Consider the following 26,774-nt stretch of genomic DNA (forward strand, 5'->3'; position numbering starts at 1 on the left):
TTCCGTCGCGAGCTTAAAACACATTTATTCATCTGCGCAGGACTGGATTAGTTTTTAAATTCGTGGGTTTTTAAGGGGTTTTAAATGGGTTTTTAATGGGTTTTTAATGGGTTTTATTATTTGCTAAATTTTAATTATGCCAAATTGAATAAGTTTTTTAGTGGTATTTTAATAGTATTTATTTTGTAATAGTACTGTTTATTTTATCTGCCTGTAAACCGCCCTGAGTCCTTCGGGAGAAGGGCGGTATAAAAATTTAAATAATAAATAAATAAATAAATAAATAAATAAATAATAGTACTGGTGTGCTGTCCAAATCATTCCTGGGGAATAGGCAGCAGTCAGGTTTCATGCCTGGCTGCTTTGATCACCTTGCACAACCATTTGCTGTTAAAATCAACCAAACTTCCTACAATCTTTAAGATTGTAATTGCATTGGTTGCTTTGGAGACAGCATTGGTTACTTTTGTTGATGATATTTGTCAACTTAGATGAGAGGGTGCTTTTCCAAATCTTTTAACGTTTCTTGGCAGCCTTTGGTACCAATGATCACAGTAAACCTTTTGGGTTATCTGCAAGTGTTGGGGATTGGAAGCAATATTTTAATCTTCCTTAGTGAGTGGTTCAGTCAATGGCATTATTGAAGAAATGATTGATCCAGTGAATGCTTGTGGACTGCCACAAAGATTGATTCTTTTCCACCTGTTTTTTAATGTGCATATGATGTTGTTAACAGAAGTCATCTGTCAGTTTAGGGCAGTGCTTCTCAAATAGTGGGGCACGCCCCCCAGGGGGGGAGCGAGGCTCCGTAAAGGGGGGCGCGTTTGACCTCGGCAAACACTGTCATAACAAGCTAAGCCCCGTGTTTATGTCTCTGTATCCAATCAGAGAACAACGGGAGCATCTGATTGGCTGTCCAAAACCCTTGTGACACGAGCCTGTCGGAGCCATCTTTAGTGTGGGACGTCCGTCCACACTTACTTTGTTGCCCGACGGATGTGCGCCCAATTGATGTTTCGGGGGGCACGAAAAATGTTTTCTTCTTCCTAGGGGGGCATGACAGAAAATAATTGAGAAGCACTGGTTTCGGGTACAGTACTATTATGGGAATGTGTATGTCAACCTTTCATTAGGTTCCTCTGATAATAGCAATAGCACTTATATACCGCTTCACAGTGCTTTACAATCCTCTCTAAGCAGCTTAGAGTCAGCATATTGCCTCCAACAACAATCTGGGTCCTCATTTTACTGAGCTCGGAAGGATGGAAGGTTCAGTCAACCTTGAACTAGAGAGAATCAAACTGCCGAACTGCTGGCAGCAGAAGTAGCTTGCAGTACTGCATTCTAACCAATGCACCACCAAGGCTTTAATGATAATCTTTCTTCCATCTAAGAGAAGCTCTATGAATTTGTGGTTGTCCAAGTCATCTTGAAAGTGCATGCTTGAACCTGCACTGATTTTTATATGTAGTTGTAAGAAGTGAGAACTAGATGGAACCTTGACAAAGAACCTAAACTTGCAACAATTAGTATAAGAAAACTCTCCTCCTCCTCAGGTTATCCTCTCCCTTCCCCATCTTTAGTTTATTTAGTGCCATTATAGAAATACAAGAATTATAAGAAATGAAGTTAGCAAACCTTTGGGTCCTCAAAACATCCTGCCAATGAGATGCCACAGGCCTTCAGGAGAATCTTGTAGTGTTGAATAAAATCGTAAACAACAAGTGAAAATGCTCTCTCAGAATCCTGCAGACATAGCTTAAGATGCTTCAATCTTTCTGCTACAGACAGGTCTTGATCCAATGGAGGCTGTGCCAAACTGGGACTTGCTTCTAAAGAGACAAGAAATGTGTACATTAAAGACAAGAGAGAAGAAGAAACGATGACAGAATGTGTTTGTATATAAATGTGCTTTGTTATACAAAAGCAGAAATCTTCCTTGCCGCTTTCTTTTGCAAACCGTATTTCTCTTTCTCTTTCATTTCTACATATACAGTTTTTTTGGTCACCTGATCAGAACTGCCTCACAAAGATATTTTCCTCTTGTTATTTAGGGTCCATGCTGGGCTTTTTGGCCCAGGCAAACCATTTCCTAATTACTTTTTGAAAACTATATAATTTGCAGGCATTCTATAAAAAAAGAATCGTTCCATGTAAATTAAAAACAAACAAAACACAACTTCTTTTCAACAAATGCTACTAACTTTAACTTAATTCATTAATATGGAGTTACTAGAGTACTATATGAATATACTACATTTATTGCCTCCTTGAAACTACTCAATAAATACATTCTTACCAATCTGGCTTTGCGGGTTCTGCTGCAATGAGATGTAATAAGCATCCTTTCTACCCCAGCATACAGCCAAGCCAACTACCAGTAAGTCTTCGCAGGCATGAACAGGAAAGCCATCACTCTCACAGAGAATTTTCTGAGATGTACTTCCTACAGAGCAATCATAGATGCACAGAAGCAGCCTTCAATAATTTTAACCTTTACAAGTTTCAATCAGCTAGTAGAAAGCAGTCTTTCTATTTTGGTATTGTTTAACCTTTTAAATCAGGGATGTCAAACTCAGTTTCATTGAGGGCCGCATCAGGGTTGTGTTTGACCTCAGGGGACTGGGGTGGGTGTGGCCAGCTCCATGTCACTTGCATTGGCGGCCCAAGCGCTCTGCCAGCAAAAATGGGCTCCAGATCTCCATTTTTGGCTGTGATGGCCTCCTGCAACCCTCAGCCAGTGAAAACAGAGCTCCGTTACTTGCTGGCAGAAGCACCATGGGCTGGTCCTTGGCTCTTGTCAGGGGCCCCCGCAGGCCAGATCCAGCCCCTGAAAACAGCCAAGGAGCAACCCACAGTGCCTCGGACTGACACCTCTGCTATAGATAAACTATCAAGATCTGAGTATTCTAATGTACAAAGATGAGTTTCAAGAATACTGAAGGCATCAAGGAATAGTGTTTTTTGCCATGCTAAATATAGTGTACACAAATATTAGGCAAGTGAGTATTTTGACCATATCATCATTTTTATGAATATTTTCCACTTCCAAGCTGTATTAAATTTGAATGCTTAGTGGATATAAGCATATCAGGAGATGTGTATTTGTGTAATGAGGGAGGGTGTGGCCTAAGGATATCAACACTCTATATCAAGGTGTGCATAATTATTAGGCAGCATCTTTTCCTCAGGCAAAATGGGTCAAAAGAGAGATTTAACTGGCTCTGAAAAGACAAAAATTATAAAAAGTCTTTCGGAGGGATGCAGCATTCTTGAAATTGCTAAGATATTGGGGTGTGATCACAGAAACATCAAATATTTTGTTACAAATAGTCAACAAGGTCGCAAGAAACGTGTTGAGAAAAAAAACTGTATATTGAATACAAATGGAAGTGAAAACAAGTAGGAAGGGAAATTATGTCCGCAATTCTTTGAAATTTCAGATCTTTCCGTCTACTGGAAAGAGAAAATGGGCTTAAAATGGAGGAGCTAGAAATGTTTTTAGCAGTTGTCCAAATGTCTCTCTTTGAAAAGCACTGGGGATTTGGCAGAGGGGGCAGATTTATTTTTTTTCCTCTGTAGCCCCTGGCCTGATCAAGCCAGTTTTTGAATTCAATCTTTCTTTTGCAGCTTTCAAACCAAATTTGGTCCTATTCTATTTTGCTTTCAGAGAATAATTATGTTGATTGACAGGATCTTTACCACGTTTACATAATTTTTTGAACAGTTTAATTGGTTGAAAAGAACAGAAATTAGATTGCAATAATCCCAATATAGTCTTTTCCCACTTAACTGTAGTACTCGTCTTTTTTTTATTAACTTATGTTAACACTGAAAAGTCCATCTCTGAAAAGTCTTTGTTAAGTAAAATAATTATGATAAGAGCACAATAAATTCATTGGGTGACCACCAGCAGATAAATTTATGGTAGTCACAAACTTAACTTCCATATAGTACTTTTTTCTAGGATATGGCAAGACAGTCTTAAAGGAAGTGAGATCAATGCAATTTAGAAGTGCTTACAACTCTTCCTGACCAGGTGTCATGCCATTCTTCAATTGCTCAATAATTTTTTGTGCAAACTTTGATTTGTTTACTCTTGCATTGCTGTTTTACATCTATAAATGTACATATTCAAACAGTGCTCTTAACTATTGTCTTTAGGAAGGCATTTAGCAAGATAAGGAAGATACTTGCCTGTCTTTTCCTTTGTTCAGCTTAGCCACTCAGTATCACAACAGCTTCACAGTTGAGAAACTAGCACATAAAGGTCTACTGTACAATTTTTAGACTATCAGCTAAAGTGATGTGGCTAAAATTCTTTTCGTTTTCTAGGACTTTTCAAAAGTTCTGGCACTTGGCATTATAGGGCTGACCTTATGCTAGCCGTATCATTCAATTTTAAGCCCTGTGTGCTCATGCGTATGTGCACAAATGTTCTGTGTATAAACAAAACATGCTGCATTAAGTTTAATGTATATATAGAAATGACTGCTTTACTGCCTACAGAACTATCAGTCTTGGTTGATGTTTCATATGAAGTTTACTTCAATTATAGAGAGCACCTGCACCTGCCTTAGACATCAGTACACTCTTGCATAGCGATAAAATTCTGAATTTATTTCCTTCCAAAATTGTAATTAAATTATCTAATTAATCTGTAATTGGTTGCTTTATTAAAAAATAGCTTAGTAATACAAATTTGGAAATATTGAACTGCAAGCTAAAACACAGCAGACGACTCACCTTGCTTGAACTTTGCACCAATAGCTGATCTGTGAGACAGGGGGCTTTTGGTCTTTTCACAAGCTACAGAGATAGAAATTTTTGTGTGTGTTTTCCATTCTTTAATGAACGTTTGGAAGAGCGTTTTATCATTTGCCACATCAATTATTGAGAAATTATCAGCACTGCAAGATGCTGGAGGAACTTTTTCTTGAGATAAATGGAGTGAAAAATCTTCACTTATCACTGAATTATCCTCAAGATTAAGCTCAACATGTTCTGAATTTTCTGGTTGATGTTGTAACTCTTGATCCTGTATGTGTAAATCAGATTTATCCTTCTGTAAGAACCGAACATGTGGAACTTTATCTATAGGGATTGCGTTTTTTGCTTTTGTCACAGTGGGTATTTCTATGCATTGTGTAGTAGACTCTATGACATTCAGTGGTGAAGGAGACATTTTGTTCCCATCTATCCAAGAAACACAGCTTCCATTTTTGTTCTTTTGATCAGCCTTCTTTCTCGTTACACAATTTCTGCCAAAATCTTTGTGCAAGGATAATTCACTTTGACCAGGAAAAACAGGAATTTTTGAATCTTTAGTATTCTTAGAAAACACTAAATTCATTTTGTTTTTTGGCCCCATTTCAAATTTATCATTTGAAGGGCTTAACCCTCTGTCTAAAACTTCCTGCATTCCTGGACTCAAATCAAATAAAACATCAGATTTGTTCATTTGGTTATCATTTTCTTCTGCACAATCTCTTTGTGGAATTTCACTTACATTTTGGTCACTACTTTTTAGCCTTTTTGTCTTATCTGGGTTTTTAATCTTGCTGTTTTTATGAAAAGGAGGTAAAACCACACTATTTAATCTTTTTGCTTCATGTAAAGAGCTAGTATTTGACACTATAAAATTACACCCCATTGACAATTTTTGGTTCGTAGTGTCATTTGATATAGCTTTATTCAGTCCTGTTTTCAATTTGTCCGAGACATCATATTTTAAAGCACTTTTGAATAAAGGAGGGATTGCCAGCTCCTGTGGAATTGTCTCTACGATCCTTTCACTGTTATCACCACCCTGGGAGCCATCCATGTGGTTAAAGTCTCCATCAAACAATAAACTATCACTGCCATTTAGATTTGCTTCCTTTATATCCACACCGGATGGGTACTGGCTGAGAGAAAAGGAAATATTGTGTGGAAGAACAGTGAGCTGTTGTTCTGTTAAGTTTGGAGTTTGATAGTGCCGTAAGAAGCTGTCCAATTGGGAATCTGGGAGAGAAAAACAGTTTGTTTCCAAGCACATTGATGTTTCTGGGTATTTCTCAGTTTGAGGCCATCCCAAATCTGATACTTTACTAAGCAATAATGCTGAATGTGCTTTTCCACACTCTAGTTTATCTTTAATACATATAGCACTTGTTTCTGACATATTGGTACCATTTATACCAATGCAGTTTTTCTGTGTTAGACTGGCTACCAGTTTTTTGTCTTTGATTTGTTGCTTATTAACAGTTTCATCTGCCATCTGTTGTTGTAATAGTCTATCTGTTTGGGTATCCAGCTGGAAGCTTTCTTCAAATTCTTTGAAGACAAGATCCAAATCAGGAGAATAACCATTCTTAATACATTCTATGTTGCTTAAACAACTGCAGGTATGAGTATTCACTTCATCTATATTTGCAACTTGTAATACCCCATTGGGATTTGTATTTGTATTTTTATCCATTCTTTGTTCAAAATGAAGTTCAATGTTAGACTTAAATCTAGTTGCAATATCACTTTTTATGCCTTCTTTCAAGCTTCTCTTCATAATGTCTTCAGCACTTTCCACTGCTTCCTTAGTATCCAACATCTGTTTCACATGTGAATTTATCATATCTCTGTTTAAATTCATTCGTTTCTTGGCACTAGAGTATATGTCATTTCTTCCCTCTGCCTCAATTTCTTCTATTGGAACCTTATTTTCAGTCTCTTCTGCTGAATTACGATCCAGCTGCCTCTTATTTTGTTGTTTAACAGACAATGTATTTTTAATTTGTGAATTGACACATATTTCTGATAAAGTCATGTTGTGGTTATTTTTCAGTTTTTGGTGGCCTTCTGTAACACTTTCCTTTCTGGAAAATGTATAAGACGTATCCAATAAAATTGAGGTATTGGGGTTCCATTGCACTCCCCAAATTGCTAAGTCATGCTTTAAAAGTCTTTTAGCCTCCTCTACAATCAGACGGGCTGCTTCACCTTCAGTTAAGCCCTTCATTCCAGACATCCACATAAAATGGGTATTAAGACGCTCCTTGGCAGCTTGCTCATCTTCATCTACTGCTTTGCGAGTGCTGAAGCAAGCAAAACAGAAGCTAGTTTTATTAAAAAATAACTTTAATTTTTAAATATATCTAAGGAATTCATACAGTATCTCTTTTACCTTTGATTAACACAGGAGATCTTTTTAGGCAAAGGGAACACTTGACAGAAGACAGATACCTCCCTTCAGACCACTTGTAAAAAAGGAATAAGGAAGATGGTCTGGTAGGCCATCTACAAGGGAAGTATCTGTAGACTTGAGGGAAAGAAGTACTAGAATAAAGCAAGAATGACATTTACAGATTGAATGAGTTCAGCAATCAAGCATGATCAGGAACATGCTTGTGACAGAGGGTTAATAAATGGGGCAAAACCAAACGAAAGTAAAAAAAAGTTGGGAGGGAATGAATGCAGTCCTTTCAGCAGGCCCAAGAAGGTTCCACACCCATTTGCACTCTGATTCAGGTGAGCTGAGGGGACAGATAATCCCCAATGTGGCCTCAACGACTCCTCCATTCCCCACCACTTAAGTTAGGACCGAAGAAGCAATGCACACAAGCATATTACAGGACATCCTCCTTTAACAACATTCGTTCAGCAACCATTTGAAGTTATGATGGTACTGAATGACCAGTCCTCAAAGCTGCAGCACCCCCATGGTTACATGATCAAAATGGGTGCTTGACAGCCTCCCCACATTTATTTGCAGGGTGCAGTTCAGCTTCCCTCCACCCACATATTCCCCCCCCCTCCATCTCTGCCCTTTTGGCAGCCCTGCACTTAGTTGCTTCTGCTGTCCCAACTGATCTTTGCCATCTTTTTCCTCTCACACAAAGAATTGCCCAGTCTGGCCCTCCACAAGGCAGCCAATGACTATGAGGCCTTCTGAAGCCTCAGCAAGAAGGTATGCATAGCCAGCAGCTGTTTAGTGAAAGACCAAGCCAAGTTCAGAAGAGCAGCGAGGGCATATAGGGCAATAGGGGGTGCACAAGGTGGGGGAATGGAGGGTAGCTCAAAGGGCAGAGATGAGGGAGATAGGCAGATGGGGGAGTTGCAATGGAGGCGAGTGTGGCACGCCTGAAGAATGAGAGCCTGGCCACAATGAGACTACTGAAACTGCTATCACCAAGTGATGCAGTCATGTGATGTTACACCTGCAATTGCATTACTCAGCGATAAAAATTCTGGTCTTAATTAATGGTAATTAATTAATTAATTAGGAACTACCTGTAAAGCTTTCAAGCTACCGCTCTTTATACAAGACTCAGAAACATTGAGCTGAAATGGAGTTCAGAGAGTCAGTTTGGTCTAGTGGTTAAGGCACTGGGGCAAAAATCGGAAGGCCCCCTGAGTTTGGGCCAGTCACTCACTCTCTTGCTGTTGTGGGGAAAATAGGAGGAGGAAGGTGTGTTGGATATGTTTCCACCTTGAGTTATTTATAAAAACAATAAAGATAGGATACAAATAAATACATTAAAAGAAAATAAAAAATAGCTTATATTACTGATAATTCATGAACTGCAAGGGTATAAGCTATTTTGTGATACATGAGTGGGTATTGCAATGGATAAAGAAAGAAAGTGGGAAAGCATGAGCTAAATATTGTAAATTTTGACCTACTATATAGTCAGCAAGAAACAGGTCATTAACTCCAACTTTTTATAACATTTTTTATAATTTTATGTTCCTTCAGAATAGAACACCTTGGAATGATTTCATATATAAACATTTTAAACAGAAAATGGCAACATATTTGAGATGGACTAAAGTATGTGGATATTTTTGGGCTTTAAAGTTAATGCTGACTTCTGGATAGATTCCTGCAGTTTTCTTGTGAAGATTTCAGAAGTAGTTTGCCATTGTCTGCTTCCTAGGGTGAGGGAGGGTGACTGGCCAAGGGTCACCCAGATGCCTTTGTACCTAAGGTACTAGAACTCATGGACTCCTGATTCCAAGTCTGATGGCTAAACTAAAGTTGTTCTCTGGGTTAAGTTAACATTGAAAAAAAAGATAAGAATAAGTAACCAAAGGACTGTGGAAATAATAGTAAAATCTCTAATTAAAGCGACTCATGTATGGAATTGCTTTCTCATACATATATCTCATACACATCTAAGAGTGATACTATCTTCTCTTCACTAAAAAGACTTACTTATTTCCCAGAAAATTGATTTTTCATTTTGTCAGTAAACCAAATTGCGCAAGTAGAAAAGTGATTGTGGACAGCAATATCTTTGTCTGGGTGGGATAACAAGGATTACCTAATTATCTGACCAACACAGTGAAAATCAATATATCAGCTAAATGGTTCCAGAGTAAAAGAATAAAATGAAGAAAAATATGTTGCAAAGGGAAGCCTGTTAAGTTTCTTCCCTCCTTGAAGGAAGATTGGAATTATGCTGAACTTGGCAGAAAGAGGGACTTCAGCATCTTTTGTACTTTTCCTGCTTGCTGTAATCTCTCACTAATGGAGAATACAAGAGTTTTTGAATTATACCCAAGCAAACTATTATTCAGTAACTTAAACTTCCTCAAGTTACACTACACAAAAGGATATTTTTCAGCAATACTGAAATGTTTTCCTACCTTCTGAATGGTGCTGCATTTCTGAAAACATTTTCCACCTCCTCAAGAGTCCCTTTAGCTACATCCGCCACTGTGATGAAACCAGCATTATAAAGAGCTCTAGCACACTGTGCATTTAGCAAAGATATCCGGACAAGATCACAGAGTTCTCTCTGAATTCCAAAATTAAGGCGACTCTGAAACTGTGACAGCAATTGTTCCATGTTATGCCATCCCAGCCGGTTGCAGAAAATAGTAATCATCCCTGGAATATAGAAATATACATTTAAAAATATAAATAGAAGAGGAAAAAGGTTAAATCTGCCATTCCATATTAGTGAATGGTCTGTCTGAAAATTCTCAGACTCCCTTGGTGTATGTTCTCTCGCATGAAATAATCTGCGTTTAAATCATCCTGCAAATGCACTACAACTCAAGTCAAGAAAGAAACTTTTAATGCATTAAGTCATAAGAATGGATGCCTTCTGAACAACTTAACAAATACTGAACTTTCATATTGTCTGGCTATGCTAAGAATATCTTTCTGTGAATCAAATGATCTAAAGATAACTTATTACTGTGTTTATGTTCAATCATTACTAGTGTAACCCTCCAATTCCACATTTGTATGTTTGTACCTTTTAATGAATTCAGCACTACTTTCCCTCTCCTAGGTGGTGTCTTTTAAAATGAATAATGGGGCTTTTTAACATTTACAAAAATTCACTCAGAAAACCTTGTACTGACCAAGAACGGACATTTTGTCTAAAGTGCTAATATGAAGAAAACTGCAGAGGAGTATATTGCAGCCTTTGAAGAACCGGATATTAACTTTAATTTTCACACTCACCATTATGGTTCAAGTGTAAACCTCTGAACTCAACTGAAAGAAGAGTGGAGAGGAAAAAAAATCAAATTTTGGTTTTTTTCTTTAAGGATATTAACATATCCTTAAAGGTTGAGGATTTTGTGATAAAAAGAAATGATTACAAGTTTTTGATACTTTCAGAGAAGAAAAAGATTTTTAAGTCATTAAGACATAAACTTAATGAGTTAACTGGAATCAGGATGCATTTTTCTCTGCATGATATGTGCAACCGAAAGAAAGGTTTAACTCAAAATTTGAAAATATATTTTTTTAATATATGTAGTATATTAAAATGTAATATAAGTAACTCTTGAAGTAAGCAAAAGCTATTGTAAATGTATTTGAGAGTACCTGTATTAAGAGAAAGTTAAAGAAAACAATGTGCCAATTTAAAGAAAAATTCTGTATGTTAAAAAGGATGTTTATAAAAGAAAAAGTACATAAGGGTAGTTTGGAGTGAGTGAGTGAGGGAGGTAAATGCAATATTGAAGTTTGAAACTTGCATGTTAAAGTCAAAGAATAAGATGTATTAAAAAGTTTTGGTTTAAAAAATGTTTTTGTCTGTTTTTAAAAAGTTTAGTACTTTGAGGGAAAGAGGAAGGTGAAAGGAAAAAAAAGGTTCCCCCCCCCTTTAGTAAGCCCAAGAATTTGAAAGAATGCAATAAATTTTGTAACTAAAAATGGTGACAATTCACAAAGATTACTAAGTGTAAACAGAAATGTATACTACTTCCATAGCTAAGAAGATGAAGCAGAAATGGTTAAATTGAATACGTTATTTAAAGAAGAAAATATGTTCTTATTTGGATATCATTTCTGGAATTTGTGCTTGTGAAGAAAAAAAATGAAACTTTGATTTTGGTTTTGTTTAGAAAGATTTGGTGTTATAGAAATGGCTAGTTATATGTAAAAGCAAAACTTTTGCTTTTGGTTGGAATGTATTTATCTTGTACTTGCTAGGAAGAATTGGAAGTCAATGCCTCCCTTCTTTCTTTTTCTCTTCCCTCTTGCATTAAACTTTTATTATTATTATTATTTTATTATTATTTATTCGATTTTTATACCGCCCTTCTCCCGAAGGACTCAGGGCGGTGTACAGCCAAAAGTAAAAAACAGACAATACAATATACAATTTAAAATACAAGTTAAAAAACTTATTTTATAATTGGCCTAAAAAACTTTAAAATATATAAAACTAAAACCCCATTAAAATTAATAATAGAAAATTTAAAATCGATAAAATTTAAGCCAGCCCCGCGCGAGTGAAAAGATGTGTCTTCAGTTCGCGGCGGAAGGTCCGAAGGTCAGGTATTTGGCGTAAACCCAGGGGAAGCTCGTTCCAGAGTGTGGGAGCCCCCAGAGAGAAGGACCTTCCCCTGGGGGCCGCCAGCCGACATTGCTTGGTGGACGGCACCCTGAGAAGTCCCTCTCTGTGAGAGCGTACGGGTCGGTGGGAGGCATGCGGTAACAGCAGGCGGTCCCGTAAGTACCCAGGCCCTAAGCCATGGAGCGCTTTAAAGGTTGTAACCAAAACCTTAAAGTGCACTCGAAAGGCCACAGGTAGCCAGTGCAGTCTGCGCAGGAGCGGTGTTACGTGGGAGCTACGCGTAGCTCCCTCTATCACCCGCGCAGCTGCATTCTGGACTAACTGAAGCCTCCGAGTGCACCTCAAGGGGAGCCCCATGTAGAGAGCATTACAATAATCCAAGCGAGAGGTAACGAGCGCATGAGTGACTGTGCACAAGGCATCCCGATCAAGGAAGGGGCGCAACTGCCGAACCAGGCGAACCTGGTGGAAGGCGCTCCTGGAGACGGCCGTCAAATGATCTTCAAACGACAGCCGTTCATCCAGGAGGACACCTAAGTTGCGCACCCTATCCTTTGGGGCCAGTAACTCGCCTCCAACAGTCAGCTGCGGCTGCAGCTGACTGAATCGGGATGCCGGCATCCACAGCCACTCCGTCTTGGAGGGATTAAGCTTGAGCCTGTTTCTCCCCATCCAGACCCGTACGGCTTCCAAACACCGGGACAGCACTTCAACAGCTTCATTGGGGTGGCCCGGGGTGGAAAAGTACAGCTGGGTGTCATCAGCGTACAGCTGGTATCTCACCCCGAAGCCACTGATGATCTCACCCAACGGCTTCATATAGATGTTGAACAGAAGGGGCGAGAGGATCGACCCCTGCGGCACCCCACAAGTGAGGCACCTCGCGGTCGACCTCTGCCCCCTGTCAACACCGTCTGCGACCGGTCGGAGAGATAGGAGGAGAACCACCGATACACAGTGCCTCCCACTCCCAATCCCCCCAACCGGCGCAGCAAGATACCATGGTCGATGGTATCAAAAGCCGCTGAGAGATCTAATAGGACCAGGGCAGAGGAGTAACCCCTGTCCCTGGCCCTCCAGAGATCATCTACCAATGCGACCAAAGCTGTCTTCGTGCTGTATCCGGGTCAGAAGCCAGACTGGAACGGGTCTAGATAGACGGCTTCATCCAGGTATTGGGGTAGCTGTCGCGCCACAGCACTCTCTACAACCTTCGCAACGAAGCGAAGGTTGGAGACTGGACGATAATTACCCAAAATAGCTGGGTCCAGGGAGGGCTTCTTGAGGAGGGGTCTCACCACCGCCTCTTTCAAGGCGGCAGGGAAAACCCCTTCCAACAAAGAAGCGTTGATAATCCTCTGGAGCCAGCCTCGTGTCACCTCCTGAGTGGCCAGTACCAGCCAGGAAGGACACGGGTCCAGTAAACATGTAGTGGCGTGAAGCCTCCCCAACAACCTGTCCACGTCCTCGGGAGCCACAGGGTCAAACTCATCCCAAACAGACTCGACAAGACGTGCCTCCTCTCCCTCGCTTGGATCATCCCAATTTCGGTCCAGACCATCCCAGAGCTGAGCGATTTTATCATATAGATAACCACTAAACTCCTCGGCACGTCCCTGCAAAGGGTCATCCCGCACCTCCTGATGAAGGAGGGAGCGGGTCACCCGAAACAGGGCGGCCGGGCGGTTATCTGCCGATGCAATGAGGGTGGAGGAACTTGAATGCTTAGTGGATATAAGCGTATCAGGTGATGTGCATTTGTGTAATGAGGGAGGGTGTGGCATAAGAAGATCAACACCCTATAAAATGAAGGTGTGCACAATTATTAGGAAGCTTCTTTTCCTCAAGCAAAATGGACCAAAAAAGAGATTTAACTGACTCTGAAAAGTCAAAGTCTTTTAAAGGGATGCAGCACTCTCAAAATTGCTAAGATATTCAGGCGTGATCACAGAAACATCAAACAGTTTGTTGCAAATAGTCAATAGTATCGCAAGAAACGTGTTGAGAAAAAAAAATGCCCATTAACTGCCAAACATTTGAGAAGAATCAAACGTGAAACTATCAGGAACCCATTATCCTCCAGTGCTGTCATATTCCAGAACATATTCCGGAAAGAAGATGTTGTGTGCCTCCGGAGGCACATTGCCTCGGAAAAGTCCAAATAATTCCACTCAGTTGATGCAAATCTCCCTTCCAATTCTCAGGGGAACACTTCCCATCAGCTCCCTTCCCCACCCCAAATGCCAGCGCCATGCCCCACACACCCCGTTTCTATGGCAGCTGAGGGCAAGCAAGCTGCAAACTGTACTGGAGATCCAGCTGACTGTCCATATTTTGTTTTCCTTTTCTTTCACTAGAGGATTGGGAGTGGGTTTAAGGTTAATGCGTCAATGTCAAAATAACTTTTAATCTAAAATGTCTAATATTAACATTTAAGTTGGGGACCACTGATGAACTTTTTTTTTCTTCTTCTGCGCATGCCCGATATGGCGGCGTCTTGAGCTCCTCGGTGACAGCGGGTCTGGTTTCCTGAGCCGGGAAACCGAGTGGAGCCGACCACCGAGCTGCTGAAGCCCTCCGCCTCTTATTTAAGCTTTCCGGCGGCCGATGGAGAGGTTTTTGACCTCATTGGTTTCTCGGCCGCCGAGAACGAGGCTGGAGTTATGACTGGGCAGCGGACAGCGGCGGCCATCTTGGGGGGTGCGGAACGGCGCTCCCTGAAGATTCGTCGGCCAGCTGGCTTTCCGGATTGCTGGCTGGCCGGATTGCTGACTTGCGGGCTTATGGGCTTGCCGGCTTGCAGGAAACGGATGGCGGCGACCATTTTGGGGGGGGGGGTGCGGTTCAGCGCTCCCCGAAGATGGACTGCCGGCCTTGCCGGCCCTGCTGGCTTGCGGGCCTGCCAGCCTGTTGGTTTCCGGCCTGTTGGCCTTCCGGATTGCCGCTTTGCCACAAGTACCATCGGCGGTTGGAATTTTCCGCTGGACAATCGGTCTGGTCATGAGCCTGGACATCGGCTTCGTCATGAGCCTGGACATCGGCTTGGACATTGACCCTGACATCGGTTGGACATTGGCGGCTTGGACGGTTTTTGGCATACGGTACTCACCTCACCGCGAAGGACATCAGCGGGATTATCATCTTAATGGGAACGACATCGGTGGCCTTTTTTACCACGCCAGGCTTTAAGGCCTAGATTATGTCTGACGTTATGTTAACGATATCTGCCGCTATATCTGTCATCAGCGGCATTGCAGACATAATTGTTATCCGTCCGACGTAGTTAACTCCGAATATGGTCGTCCCTTACGGTGATTGCCTGGCAGCGGTGTACCGGTCCGCTAATTCCATCAGCGGACTTCGGACAGTTCGATCCCCGTTTGATACATCTTATACAGACAGTGGGGTCGGTTTTATTATACCTGTAGCGATCTTGCCGGCTTGGGATACCCTTTTCTTCCGCTGTTATTTTAACTTTCTACGAGTTACTCGGCGCTTGAGCTCTTACGGCTGCGAGGTTCCCCCGCCTCGCAGGAGTGGCCCTCTGCTTTATTGAGGGCCTACCTTAATGAAGGGTCTTGGGACCCAGAGAGGTGGCATGCATCGAAGAAGAATCTTTGGGGGTTTTTTAATAGGTTTTTAAATAAGGGGTTTTTAAGGGGGGGAGGGGATTGACGGGTAGGGGGAGAAACCCGTCGGGGAGGGTATGTCCAGTCCCAGCGCGCGCTCACGACATTATTTCAGTTGGTCCGAAGACAGGGGGGAGGGGATTGTGCAGAGCAGAGAGTGTTATTCCACATCTGTACGGTAAGTGGGAGGGGCAGATATGGCAGAGGCAGGGGGCCGTATCGTCCTTCGGGAGCACATGTTCGATGTTTAAAAGCGATCACGTGCTCCGGCCCCTCAGTCCTCACTCGTTCCCTGGATGGTCAAGACCCTCAGAGCTTGGGTCTTCGGCTGATGCTTTGCAATGCCCGGTCCGTGGTTAATAAGGCTCCCCTGATTTGTGACCTTATTCAGAGGGAGTCCGCAGACTTTATGGGCATTACGAAGACCTGGTTGGGCACAGAAGGGGGTGTACCCCTGGTTGAACTGTGCCCTCCGGGTTTCCGTGCATTCCATCAGCCGAGGGCCCAAGGTAGGGGTGGGGGGGTGGCGGTTGTGATTAAAGAAAGTCTGGAGCCGAGGGAGTCCACTGTTCCTCAGATAGCTGGTTGTGAATCCCTCCTAGTGAAGTGGGGCCACCGGAATCAGATGGGGCTGTTGATCACGTACCTGGCTCCTTGCTGCGTGACTACAGCCCTACCTGAGCTACTAGAGGTGCTTGCTGGCGTGGCGGTTGAGATTCCCAGACTTTTGGTCTTGGGGGATTTCAACTTGCCATCGGCCGGCTTGTCATCAACGGTGGTTCAGGAGTTCCAGGCCTCCATGACGGCCTTGGACCTGATTCAAGTAACTGATGGCCCTACACACATCAGGGGAGGCGCGCTAGACCTGATTTTTATCTCTGGTCAGTGGGCAAATGATCTGGATTTAGGAGATATAGTGAAGGAACTGGTGTCATGGTCAGATCATTTTCTTCTTCGCCTAGACTTTCGGACCGCTGCTCACCACCGCAGGGAGACGGAGCCAATGCGTTGGTTCCATCCCAGGTGCCTGATGGACCCTGAGAGGTTCCTGACGAAGCTTGGGCCGTTCCCTGAGGATCTTACCCACGGCACGACTGAAGAACTGGTTGCGGCCTGGGAACGGGCCGCGGCTGGGGCTTTGGATCGTGTCGTGCCTTTGCGGCCTCTGACCCGGCGTAGATCTCAATTGGCTCCCTGGTTTTCCGAGGAGCTGAGAGAGATGAAACACCGGAGAAGACGCCTAGAGAGTACTTGGAGGTCCAGCCGTTCCGAGGCTGATCGGACACTAGTGAGGTCTTTTACTAAGACCTAACTAGTGGCAATGAGGGAGGCGAAACGTTCCTACGTTTCCATCCTCATTGCATTGGCAGATAACCACCCGGCCGCCTTGTTTCGGGTGACCTGTTCCCTCCTTCATCAAGAGGGATGGGATGACCCTTTACAGGGACGAGCTGAGGAGTTTAACGGTTATCTATACGATAAAATCGTTCAGCTTCGGGATAGTTTGGATCAAGATTGCGATGATCCAACCGAGATGACGGAGACATGTCTTGTTGAGGCTATTTGGGATGAGTTTGATTCTGTGGCTCTCGAGGACGTGGATTGGTTGCTGGGGAGGTTACATGCAACTACATGTTTACTGGACCCGTGTCCTTCCTGGTTAGTGCTGGCTGCTCAGGAAGTGACACGCGGCTGGCTCCAGGGGATTATAAACGCTTCTTTGGTGGAAGGGGTTTTCCCCGCCGCCTTGAAAGAGGCGGTGGTGAGACCTCACCTTAAGAAGCTTTCCCTGGACCCAGCTATTTTGGGAAATTACTGTCCAGTCTCCAACCTTCGCTTTGTGGCGAAGGTTGTAGAGAGTGTGGTTGCATGGCAGCTCCCCCGGCACCTGGAGGAAGCTGTCTATCTAGACCCGTTCCAGTCTGGCTTCCGACCCGGTTACAGCACGGAGACGGCTTTGGTCGCGTTGGTGGATGACCTCTGGAGGGTCAGGGACAGGGGTTGCTCCTCTGCCTTGGTCCTATTAGTTCTCTCAGCGGCTTTTGATACCATCGACCATGGTATCCTGCTGCGCCGGCTGGAGGGATTGGGAGTGGGAGGCACCGTTTATCGGTGGTTCTCCTCCTATCTCTCCGACCGGTCGCAGACGGTGTTGACAGGGGGGCAGAGGTCGACCGCGAGGCGCCTTACTTGTGGGGTGCCTCAGGGGTCGATTCTCTCGCCCCTCCTGTTCAACATCTACATGAAGCCGCTGGGTGAGATCATCAGTGATTTCGGGGTGAGTTACCATCTGTACGCTGACGACACACAGCTGTACTTCTCCACCCCGGACCACCCCAACGAAGCTGTCGAAGTGCTATCCCGGTGTCTGGAAGCTGTACGGGTCTGGATGGGGAGAAACAGACTCAAGCTCAATCCCTCCAAGACGGAGTGGCTGTGGATGCCGGCACCCCGGTACAGTCAGCTGCAGCCGCGGCTGACTGTGGGGGGCGAGTTATTGGCCCCAATGGAAAGGGTGCGCAACTTGGGCGTCCTCTTGGATGAGCGGCTGTCGTTTGATGATCACTTGGCGGCCGTCTCCAAGAGGGCTTTTTACCAAGTACGTTTGTTTCGCCAGTTGCGCCCCTTCCTTGACTGGGATGCCTTATGCACGGTCACTCATGCTCTTGTCACTTCCCGTTTGGATTATTGCAATGCTCTCTACATGGGGCTGCCCTTGAAGTGCACCTGGAGGCTGCAGCTAGTCCAGAATGCAGCTGCGCGGGTAGTAACGGGAGCCGCTCGTGGCTCCCACGTAACATCACTGGTCCGTAGTCTGCACTGGCTTCCTGTGGTCTTTCGGGTGCGCTTCAAGATTTTGGTTACCACCTTTAAAGCGCTCCATGGCTTAGGACCCAGGTACTTACGAGACCGCCTGCTGTTACCCTATGCCTCCCACCGACCCGTACGCTCTCACAGAGAGGGTCTCCTCAGGGTGCCGTCCGCCAAACAGTGTCGGCTGGCGGCCCCCAGGAGTAGGGCCTTCTCTGTGGGAGCATCGACGCTCTGGAATGAACTTCCCCCTGGCCTACGTCAAGTGCCTGATCTTCGGACCTTCCGTCATGAGCTAAAAACACACTTATTTATTCAAGCGGGACTGGCATAAATAGTTTTGATTTTAAATTGGGGTTTTATTAATATTTTAAATTTTTAAATTTAAATTTTTAATTATCAGCCTTTTTGTAATTTGCTATGTTTTAAATGTTGGTTTTAATTGTATATATTCTGTGTTTTATTTTTGGCTGTACACCGCCCTGAGTCCTTTGGGAGAAGGGCGGTATAAAAATTTAATAAATAAATAAATAAATAAATAAATAAACTATAATTGCATTCAAAGACTTCTGCCACACTTAAAACATTAGATTCTGACTGACTGGGTAAAAAGTTACTGTTTCATGTTAGAATTTTTTGCTACTTATTATATTCTTAATAACTTAATGATTGATAATTCTTATCAACTTGGCTGTTTGTTGATTTCTAATTTGAAATTAAAATTCTTACAATGCTAAATTGATATTTTTAAAAAAATTATCTGTTCCAATTCAATGTGACCTGCAAAAATGATATAACTGTTTCTTTTTCTTTTACCGTCTTCTAAATTCTAATGTAATTTTTCTGCTTTGTAAATCCTCTATATATCTTTTCTATTTTTTTTGTACAAGTTTTCCTTGGGTTATGATGACAATTGGGACAAGACTTTTCATTGCCAATCAATGCCATCATAAAAACATGTTCAGTAAATCTTGCTCAGTCACAGCTACTGGTATGTTGTGAATGGAACATTCTATCTTGGTTTTATTGTAAAAATGGCCCTTGCCCCTACTTTAATCTTTACCATAATGGAAGAATGAGAATGAATGTAATGATAATGATGTAAGTATGAACTTTTTTTCATCTTTTCAGTTTTGCTTGTTGAGAAAGTGCATGCATAAAGTACCTACTTAATACCAGTAAATTAAATTGGAAAAATAGAAATTGATTTATTAAACCAGTCTTGTCTCTTAAATTGTTGTTCATTACTTATTTGGAACATTATCAGTAATTTCTTACCTGCATATGTAGCAGCAGACTGTTGTAAAGATTGAAGCTGTCCACGACTACAGCCATATTTCTTAGCAACATCCTTTAAAGGAATTTCATTTATTAAATCCAGAAGAGCCAAGCTTGTAAAAAATCTGTATTAATAAAAATAATTAAGATACAACGATGTGATTATTTCTGTGAAAGAAAGCAAAGTAAGCAAATAGATATTTAATAAAGAGGAAGAAAAATTGATAAAATGGAAAGAAAAAAGGTAGACTGGATGACTTTTCTATGTGGTGAGAAAAAAAGATAATAAAGGTACTGCTAAAATAACTCATAAGTAATAATTGTTTCCTGCTAAACAAGCAGAAATTGCTTGAAATAATAGACAAAATTTTTGACACTGTTATACAATATACATCAATCAATAAAAAACCTCTTATTACCTTTTGTGGATAGCCATTTGTCTATATTGCTTCTCTGTTTTAGCAATAATGTTGCCTTTGACGGAACAGGCCAAAAAACTTTCTTCAATCCCCACAAGTTGTGCTACTCTTCTCAATGAGGCAGGCAGCTTCTCCCACAAGCAAAAGAATTGGTACCAATCTATTTTGGTCCAATCTTCATAAACAGGTGTGACCTACCAAAAATCCACCCAAACTGAGTTAGTTTTCAAATTACAAGATTTTAATTTCTTTGAAGAAATGTTGAACATTTTTCAGAATAAAAAGAAATGGGTCTTATGTTGACTGACATTGTGTTTTACTAATATGAGTCCTAATTTAGCTCTAGGATGGTAACATTTCTATGAGATTGCCCTTTCTTTTTTAATTCATCCATCTGTTTGAATATTGGGGTGTGCTTTGGAGGGGGAAGAAAGATTTTTGTACTCCACTTGATTGAAGCTCTGATCAAGAGATAATCTAGACCTAGAAATTAAATAAATTTGCACTAGGACAAATAATCTTGCAGAATATCCATGTAGCTGATGCAAGGCCAAGTAGGAATCATGATCTGGAATCATGTTGTGTAAGTGAATCTGAGGACTCTCTAGTGTGCAAATACATATATTCTTCTGATAAATCCTTAACACCTATATGTTGCCTGGTAAAATGGCTTCCACATCTGATTTTCGTGTCCTTCTCTACTGTCATCTCAGTGCTTTAAGGTTCAGGATTACTTTATACTTCCCTGTTCTTTGGAATGGTGAATAAAATGAGAATTCACTTTATTTCTCTATGTTGCATCTTGACTATCAAACAAAAGATGTTTTAATACACACATTAAATCTAATCCAGTACTGTCATAAACATACACACGTACACACACACACTCCTACCAAATAAAGACTGTGCAGATCATTCTCTAGAACAAAACTCTTCATTGCTCTCTGGAGATCAGCAAAAATTTCTAGTGCTGCGGTTGGGGAAAAGGAGGAAAACAGTGTAGCAGAGCCAAGATGTGTCGGACGATATATTTCTGCCAAGAGAAAAATGAAGCACTTATATGCAATGCAACCACAGCCTAGTTTTAGAATATTGATTTTGCTGCAACCAATTAATGTTGTTCATCCTTTGAAAGTTGTGTTTAATTGGAAATTGTATGAGCGTATTATGTATGTACTTGTGCAGGCCAGGAATCTAAGATAATAAAGGTCCATTATTAATTGCTTTCTGACCTAATAATGACAAAGTGTATGCTTTATTATGATTTAATAATAGATCTAGCCACCTGTAGAACTACAGTCATTTAGGCAAATCAAGTCCAAACAACAGCTCAGTGCCAAATCAGAAAATTGGTTTATCTCACAACCTGCTAGCAAGGACATTCTGCCAATAGCTTCAGTTAGAAGAAGCGGGCTCCTTGTTCAGTTGCTTTTAAAACACAGCAACCTGTTTCACAGTAGAAAACAAACTGTATGATTATTAAAAGGGTAACATTACAGATAGTCCTTGCTTACTGATCATTTGTTCAGTGATCCTTCAAAGTTGTGAAGGCACTGAATGTGTAGGGGAAGGTGTGGCAGAACTGGAGGCAGAGTTAAAAGAGAGATCAGCTTAGAAACTCTAGGACCCATAAGCAGTCTAAGCTCAGCCTCCCTTGAATTGTGTTGAGCTTTATTCTGTTGACCCATGCAGGTGCTAACCATTAGCTGAGAATATTAATGTTCAACTAAGAGTTAGCCAATTTGCTTGAAATTGGCTTGAAATTGGCTATTTAGGGATTCTTAACTCTGCCCCTCAGGTTCTGCCACCCCTTCTCCAACAGAATGAGTGGTGCTTACACAAGTTCTGGCTCTCATAGTACCCTTATACAGTCATGGCCGAAAGTGTTGGCACCCCAGAAATTTTTCCAGAAAATCAAGTATTTCTCACAGAAAAGTATTGCAGTAACACATATTTTGCTATACACATGTTTATTCCCTTTGTGTGTATTGAAACAAAACAAAAAAAGGGAGGGAAAAAAGCAAATTGGACATAATGTCACACAAAACTCCAAAAATGGGCTGGACAAAAGTATTGGCACCCTTTCAAAATTGTGGATAAATAAGGTTGTTTCAAGCATGTGATGCTCTTTTAAACTCACCTGGGGCAAGTAACAGGTGTGGGCAATATAAAAATCACACCTGAAAGCAGATAAAAAGGAGAGAAGTTCACTTAGTCTTTGCATTGTGTGTCTGTGTGTGCCACACTAAGCATGGACAACAGAAAGAGGAGAAGAGAACTGTCTGAGGACTTGAGAACCAAAATTGTGGAAAAATATCAGCAATCTCAAGGTTACAAGTCCATCCCCAGAGATTTAGATTTGCCTTTGTCCACAGTGCGCAACGTTATCAAGAAGTTTGCAACCCATGCCATTATAGCTAATCTCCCTGGGCGTGGCCGGAAGAGAAAAATTGATGAAAGATTGCAATGCAGGATAGTCCAGATGGTGGATAAACAGCCCCAAACAAGTTCCAAAGAACTTCAAGCTGTCCTGCAGGCTCAGGGAGCATCAGTGTCAGTGCAAACTATCTGTCGACATGTAAATGAAACGAAACACTATGGCAGGAGACCCAGGAGGACCCCACTGCTGACACAGAGACATAAAAAAGAAAGACTACAGTTTGCCAAAATGTACTAGAGTAAGCCAAAATCCTTCTGGGAAAACGTCTTGTGGACAGATGAGACCAAGATAGAGCTTTTTGGTAAAGCACATCATTGTACTGTTTACCGAAAATGGAATGAGGCCTACAAAGAAAAGAACACAGTACCTACTGTGAAATATGGTGGAGCTTCAATGATGTTTTGGGGTTGTTTTGCTGCCTCTGGCACTGGTGTGCCTTGACTGTGTGCAAGGCATCATGAAATCTGAGGATTACCAAAGGATTTTGGGTCGCACTGTAGAGCCCAGTGTCAGAAAGCTGGGTTTGCATCCAAGATCTTGGGTCTTCCAGCCCGACAATGACCCCAAACATACGTCAAAAAGCACCCAGAAATGGATGGCAACAAAGCGCTGGAGAGTTCTGAAGTGGCCAGATCTAAATCCCATTGAACACCTGTGGAGAGATCTTAAAATTGCTGTTGGGAAAAGGCGCCCTTCCAATAAGAGAGACCTGGAGCAGTTTGCAAAGCAGTTTCCAAAATTCCGGGTGAGAGGTGTAAGAAGCTTATTGATGGTTATAGGAAGCGACTGATTTCAGTTATTTTTTCCAAAGGGCGTGCAACCAAATATTAAGTTAAGGGTGCCAATAATTTTGTCCAGCCCATTTTTGGAGTTTTGTGTGACATTATGTCCAATTTACTTTTTTTCCTCCCTTTTTTTGCTTTGTTCCAATACACACAAAGGGAATAAATATCTGTATAGCAAAACATGTGTTACTGCAATACTTTTCTGTGAGAAATACTTGATTTTCTGGAAAAATTTCTGGGGTGCCAACACTTTCAGCCATGACTTTAGTCACATGAACAAAACTTGGGCTCTTGGTAACCCAGCTAACACTTATGGTGATTGCAGTGTCTGCAGTGTGTACACAGATCATGCACTGTGACTCCTACTCTGGGCCTCCCGGTGCTCACAAAGACTTGCATCCTCCTTTCTTCTGCCTCGCTCCACTCATCCACAGCACCCTGTCTTCCAACTTGGGTGCGGCCTGCACAGCGCTCCCCTACCCCCCTGTGCCACCCCTATGCTCTTTATTTGGGACTTCTGCTGCTGCTTCCCAATTAACCATTTGAACATTTTGGGATTACAGTGGCAACCAGGGATAACAACATGCTTTACATGTAGTACAACATAGCAATTCCAGTCCAAATTGCCATCATAGTCCAAGGACTATCTGTGCAGGTAAATAATGTTTTTTTCTTTTTGTGGTACCAATGCAAACATATAAATGTGAGAGTAAAAACCAACTCTTTAACAAACAGAGGAGCCACATCATCTAGCAGTTTTATAAGTCATGTATTCATGACTTTTATAAGTCATGAATACATGACTTCATGTCGAGCTCAGCTCCGGCTCGACAAATGACGCTGCAGGGATCTGGACTATGGCAGCAGCCCCTAATCAAAGATCCAAAAGGATGAATTATCGAGGACTTGTTCGGGGGTGCAGGGATTTGCATTGGGGAAGCATGGGGAAGGGATCACCACACTGGCGGCCGGGATAGAGGGAGATGAGGGCTGGGCGTCACGAAGAGCTGCTTTACTTCCGGGATTTGGCAGATGACATGGCAGCTGAGGCTGTCAGACGAGGAGGGAGAGAGCAGCCAGGCGTCCGATCAACTGAGCAGTTCAGCCATGGGGCGGGGCATGAGCAGCGCAGGATGTTTAAAAGAGGCTGAGAGGCAGAAGCTCTCAGCGCTGACTTTGTACAGAGAGACCTCAACTATTACTGAGACCCAGTTTGTAGCAGACCCAATAAACGAAGTCACTGTTGGAAAAGAAAACCAAGTTGGCTTGTTTCTTCTCACGGCGTCTGACACAACTGTGGCTGAGCTAGCCGAGACTTCATGCTTCCTATAGAAGACAACTTTCATAAACTAGGACAGATCAATATGAAACTGCCAGTTGACAGTTTGAGAGCTAGTTTGGTTTAGTGGTTATGGCACCATGCTGGAAAGCAGGAGATTGTGAGTTCTGGTCTCACCTTAGCCATTAAAGCTGGCTCTGTGACTTTGGGTTCAGAGTCCCTCTCTCTCAGCCCAACCCACCTTACAGGGTTGTTGTTGTGGGGAAAATAAGAAGAGAAAGGTGTGTTAGCTAGTTCGCTGCTTTACAAAAATAATAAAATGGGATAAAAAATAAATAAAATATTATTAAATACCAAATAAATAAAATAATTAAAAAGTTTTAAAAGGGAGAGAAACAAGAGCTTGTGCAGTGAGATGGAGAACACACAATGAAGAGTTACATGTTAAAAAGGACAATGCAGAGGGCTTTGCCTTGTTTGAAACCTGACCTGGAAGGCAAAGATGCTCTTTCCCCCTCCCTCCACATCACTCTTTTAACATTTAACTCTTCATTGTCTGTTCTCCGGCCCACTGGACCATGCTCCTGTTTCTCCTTCCCTTTAAAACTTTTTTCAGAGGAACTATAGAAACTGCAAAGTACAAACTGTGGCTCATTATCCTGTTTTGAGTTAAAGGCGCCATGCAGAAAGGCAGAAGGCAAGGGAAATGCTGCTTTGCCGAGGTCAGTTTGCAAATGGCTGCTCCATGTAGCCAGTAAGAACTGCCCACAATACTGAGTTCTGCTGATCTCCAGAAGGTAAGCAAGGATTGTGAGGGGTGTAACAGGGGGACAAAGCAGGCCCAGTACCTTTGGGAACCCGGCAGGGCAAGGATGGGGGGTGGGAAGAGATAGGTGGGTGGGCTTCAGCGTCTCTGCAAAGTTATGAAGCTGCCTGGTTGTTCCTAAGCGTGAATGAGCAAATACCTTTTGTAAAATTCTTATCTTTGAATCATGGTGATACATGGCTTTTGGGAGGTACCTTCGTACCTCAAGGATTACCTATACAAATGTTTCCTGATCTACATTTTCTTAATTGTAATTAAAAATACTCAAATCATATACAAATTAGCATTGTTACCTTTGCCAACATCCGATACTGAAATCATGATGAATTCCTTCTCAAGCAGCCACTTCACACAAGTCTCAATAGATCCATCACAAATTTTTTCCTGCTCTCTCCTACAGTCCTGGAAGTCTCTCAGACTAGCTGCAAGGAGTGTACAGGATGCATAACTCTGGATGTCTTCTGAAGAGCTAGCTACTCCACTTACTATGATCTATCAGAATAAAAAGGTAATAAACATACTTGAAAAAATATGTTACTTTTGAAAGTTACCTTTTTAGGTCACATATCAGGTATAGTTTTGTATATTGCGTACATTTCAAATACTGACGTCTTCAAACATGTATAGATCTCTGTAGCTGTACATTAATATTCCCTTAGGAAATGTAGGAAATTTATACAGAAATGTATTGACATTTGATTTTTTTATACCTCTCTAATCTTGAAACTGTAGGGCTATGTCTTAACCATGAAATGCCTATGTTTTTATACCAATAAGCAATAAACGTAGCATGGATAAAATAAAACCACCAAAAAGTGATAAAATTAGAAGGTAACATCCAGGCCCCTTTAAACATATCTGTTTTAATAATTTCCTAAATCCTAACACAGTAGGATCTGATTAAACTTTAGGGGACATTTAAGTTCTGGCACCACCATAGAAAAATGATGCTAGCAGGCCTCTATCCTCTAATCTCTGGAGACTACTAATACCATCACACACACCCCTTTTTTTAACCATTTCACTTTTCAGAAACTCACCGTCCCTTTTTTTACACGAGCAATTATTTTGTCACAGAGATTATACTGGTATATAATTTGAGATTGAATTTATGTTTCAACTCCTACCCTCAAAACGACGCTATAGAGCACTGCACAACAGAACAACTAGACACAAGAACATTTTTTTCTCGAAGGCCATCACTCTCCTAAACAAATAATTCCCTCAACACTGTCAAACTATTTACTAAATCTGCACTACTATTAATCTTCTCATAGTTCCCATCACCAATCTCTTTCCACTTATGATTGTATGACTGTAACTTTGTTGCTGGCAATCCTTATGATTTATATTGATATATTGACCATCAATTGTGTTGTAAATGTTGTACCTTGATGAACGTATCTTTTCTTTTATGTACACTGAGAGCATATGCACCAAGACAAATTCCTTGTGTGTCCAATCACACTTGGCCAATAAAAATTCTATTCTATTCTATGTTTAAGGCAA

At 41.8% G+C, this 26,774-nt stretch overlaps 1 protein-coding gene across 2 annotated transcripts in view; it reads right to left on the minus strand.

Annotated features, from left to right (window-relative positions):
- POLQ (DNA polymerase theta) overlaps positions 1-26,774 on the minus strand; it is a 72,661-nt gene that overhangs the window by 28,604 nt on the left and 17,283 nt on the right. For both annotated transcript variants that reach the window (XM_058171215.1, XM_058171216.1), the window contains 8 exons: positions 25,559-25,757; positions 20,829-20,968; positions 19,936-20,129; positions 19,517-19,641; positions 9,625-9,868; positions 4,747-7,070; positions 2,300-2,446; positions 1,639-1,832 (listed from right to left, as the gene is read on the minus strand). In XM_058171215.1, the coding sequence (XP_058027198.1) occupies positions 1,639-1,832; positions 2,300-2,446; positions 4,747-7,070; positions 9,625-9,868; positions 19,517-19,641; positions 19,936-20,129; positions 20,829-20,968; positions 25,559-25,757 (3,567 nt within the window). The remainder of the gene's footprint in view (positions 1-1,638; positions 1,833-2,299; positions 2,447-4,746; positions 7,071-9,624; positions 9,869-19,516; positions 19,642-19,935; positions 20,130-20,828; positions 20,969-25,558; positions 25,758-26,774) is intronic.

The sequence above is a fragment of the Ahaetulla prasina genome, chromosome 2 (genome assembly GCF_028640845.1).
Source record: "Ahaetulla prasina isolate Xishuangbanna chromosome 2, ASM2864084v1, whole genome shotgun sequence".
Taxonomy (NCBI): Eukaryota; Metazoa; Chordata; class Lepidosauria; order Squamata; family Colubridae; genus Ahaetulla; species Ahaetulla prasina.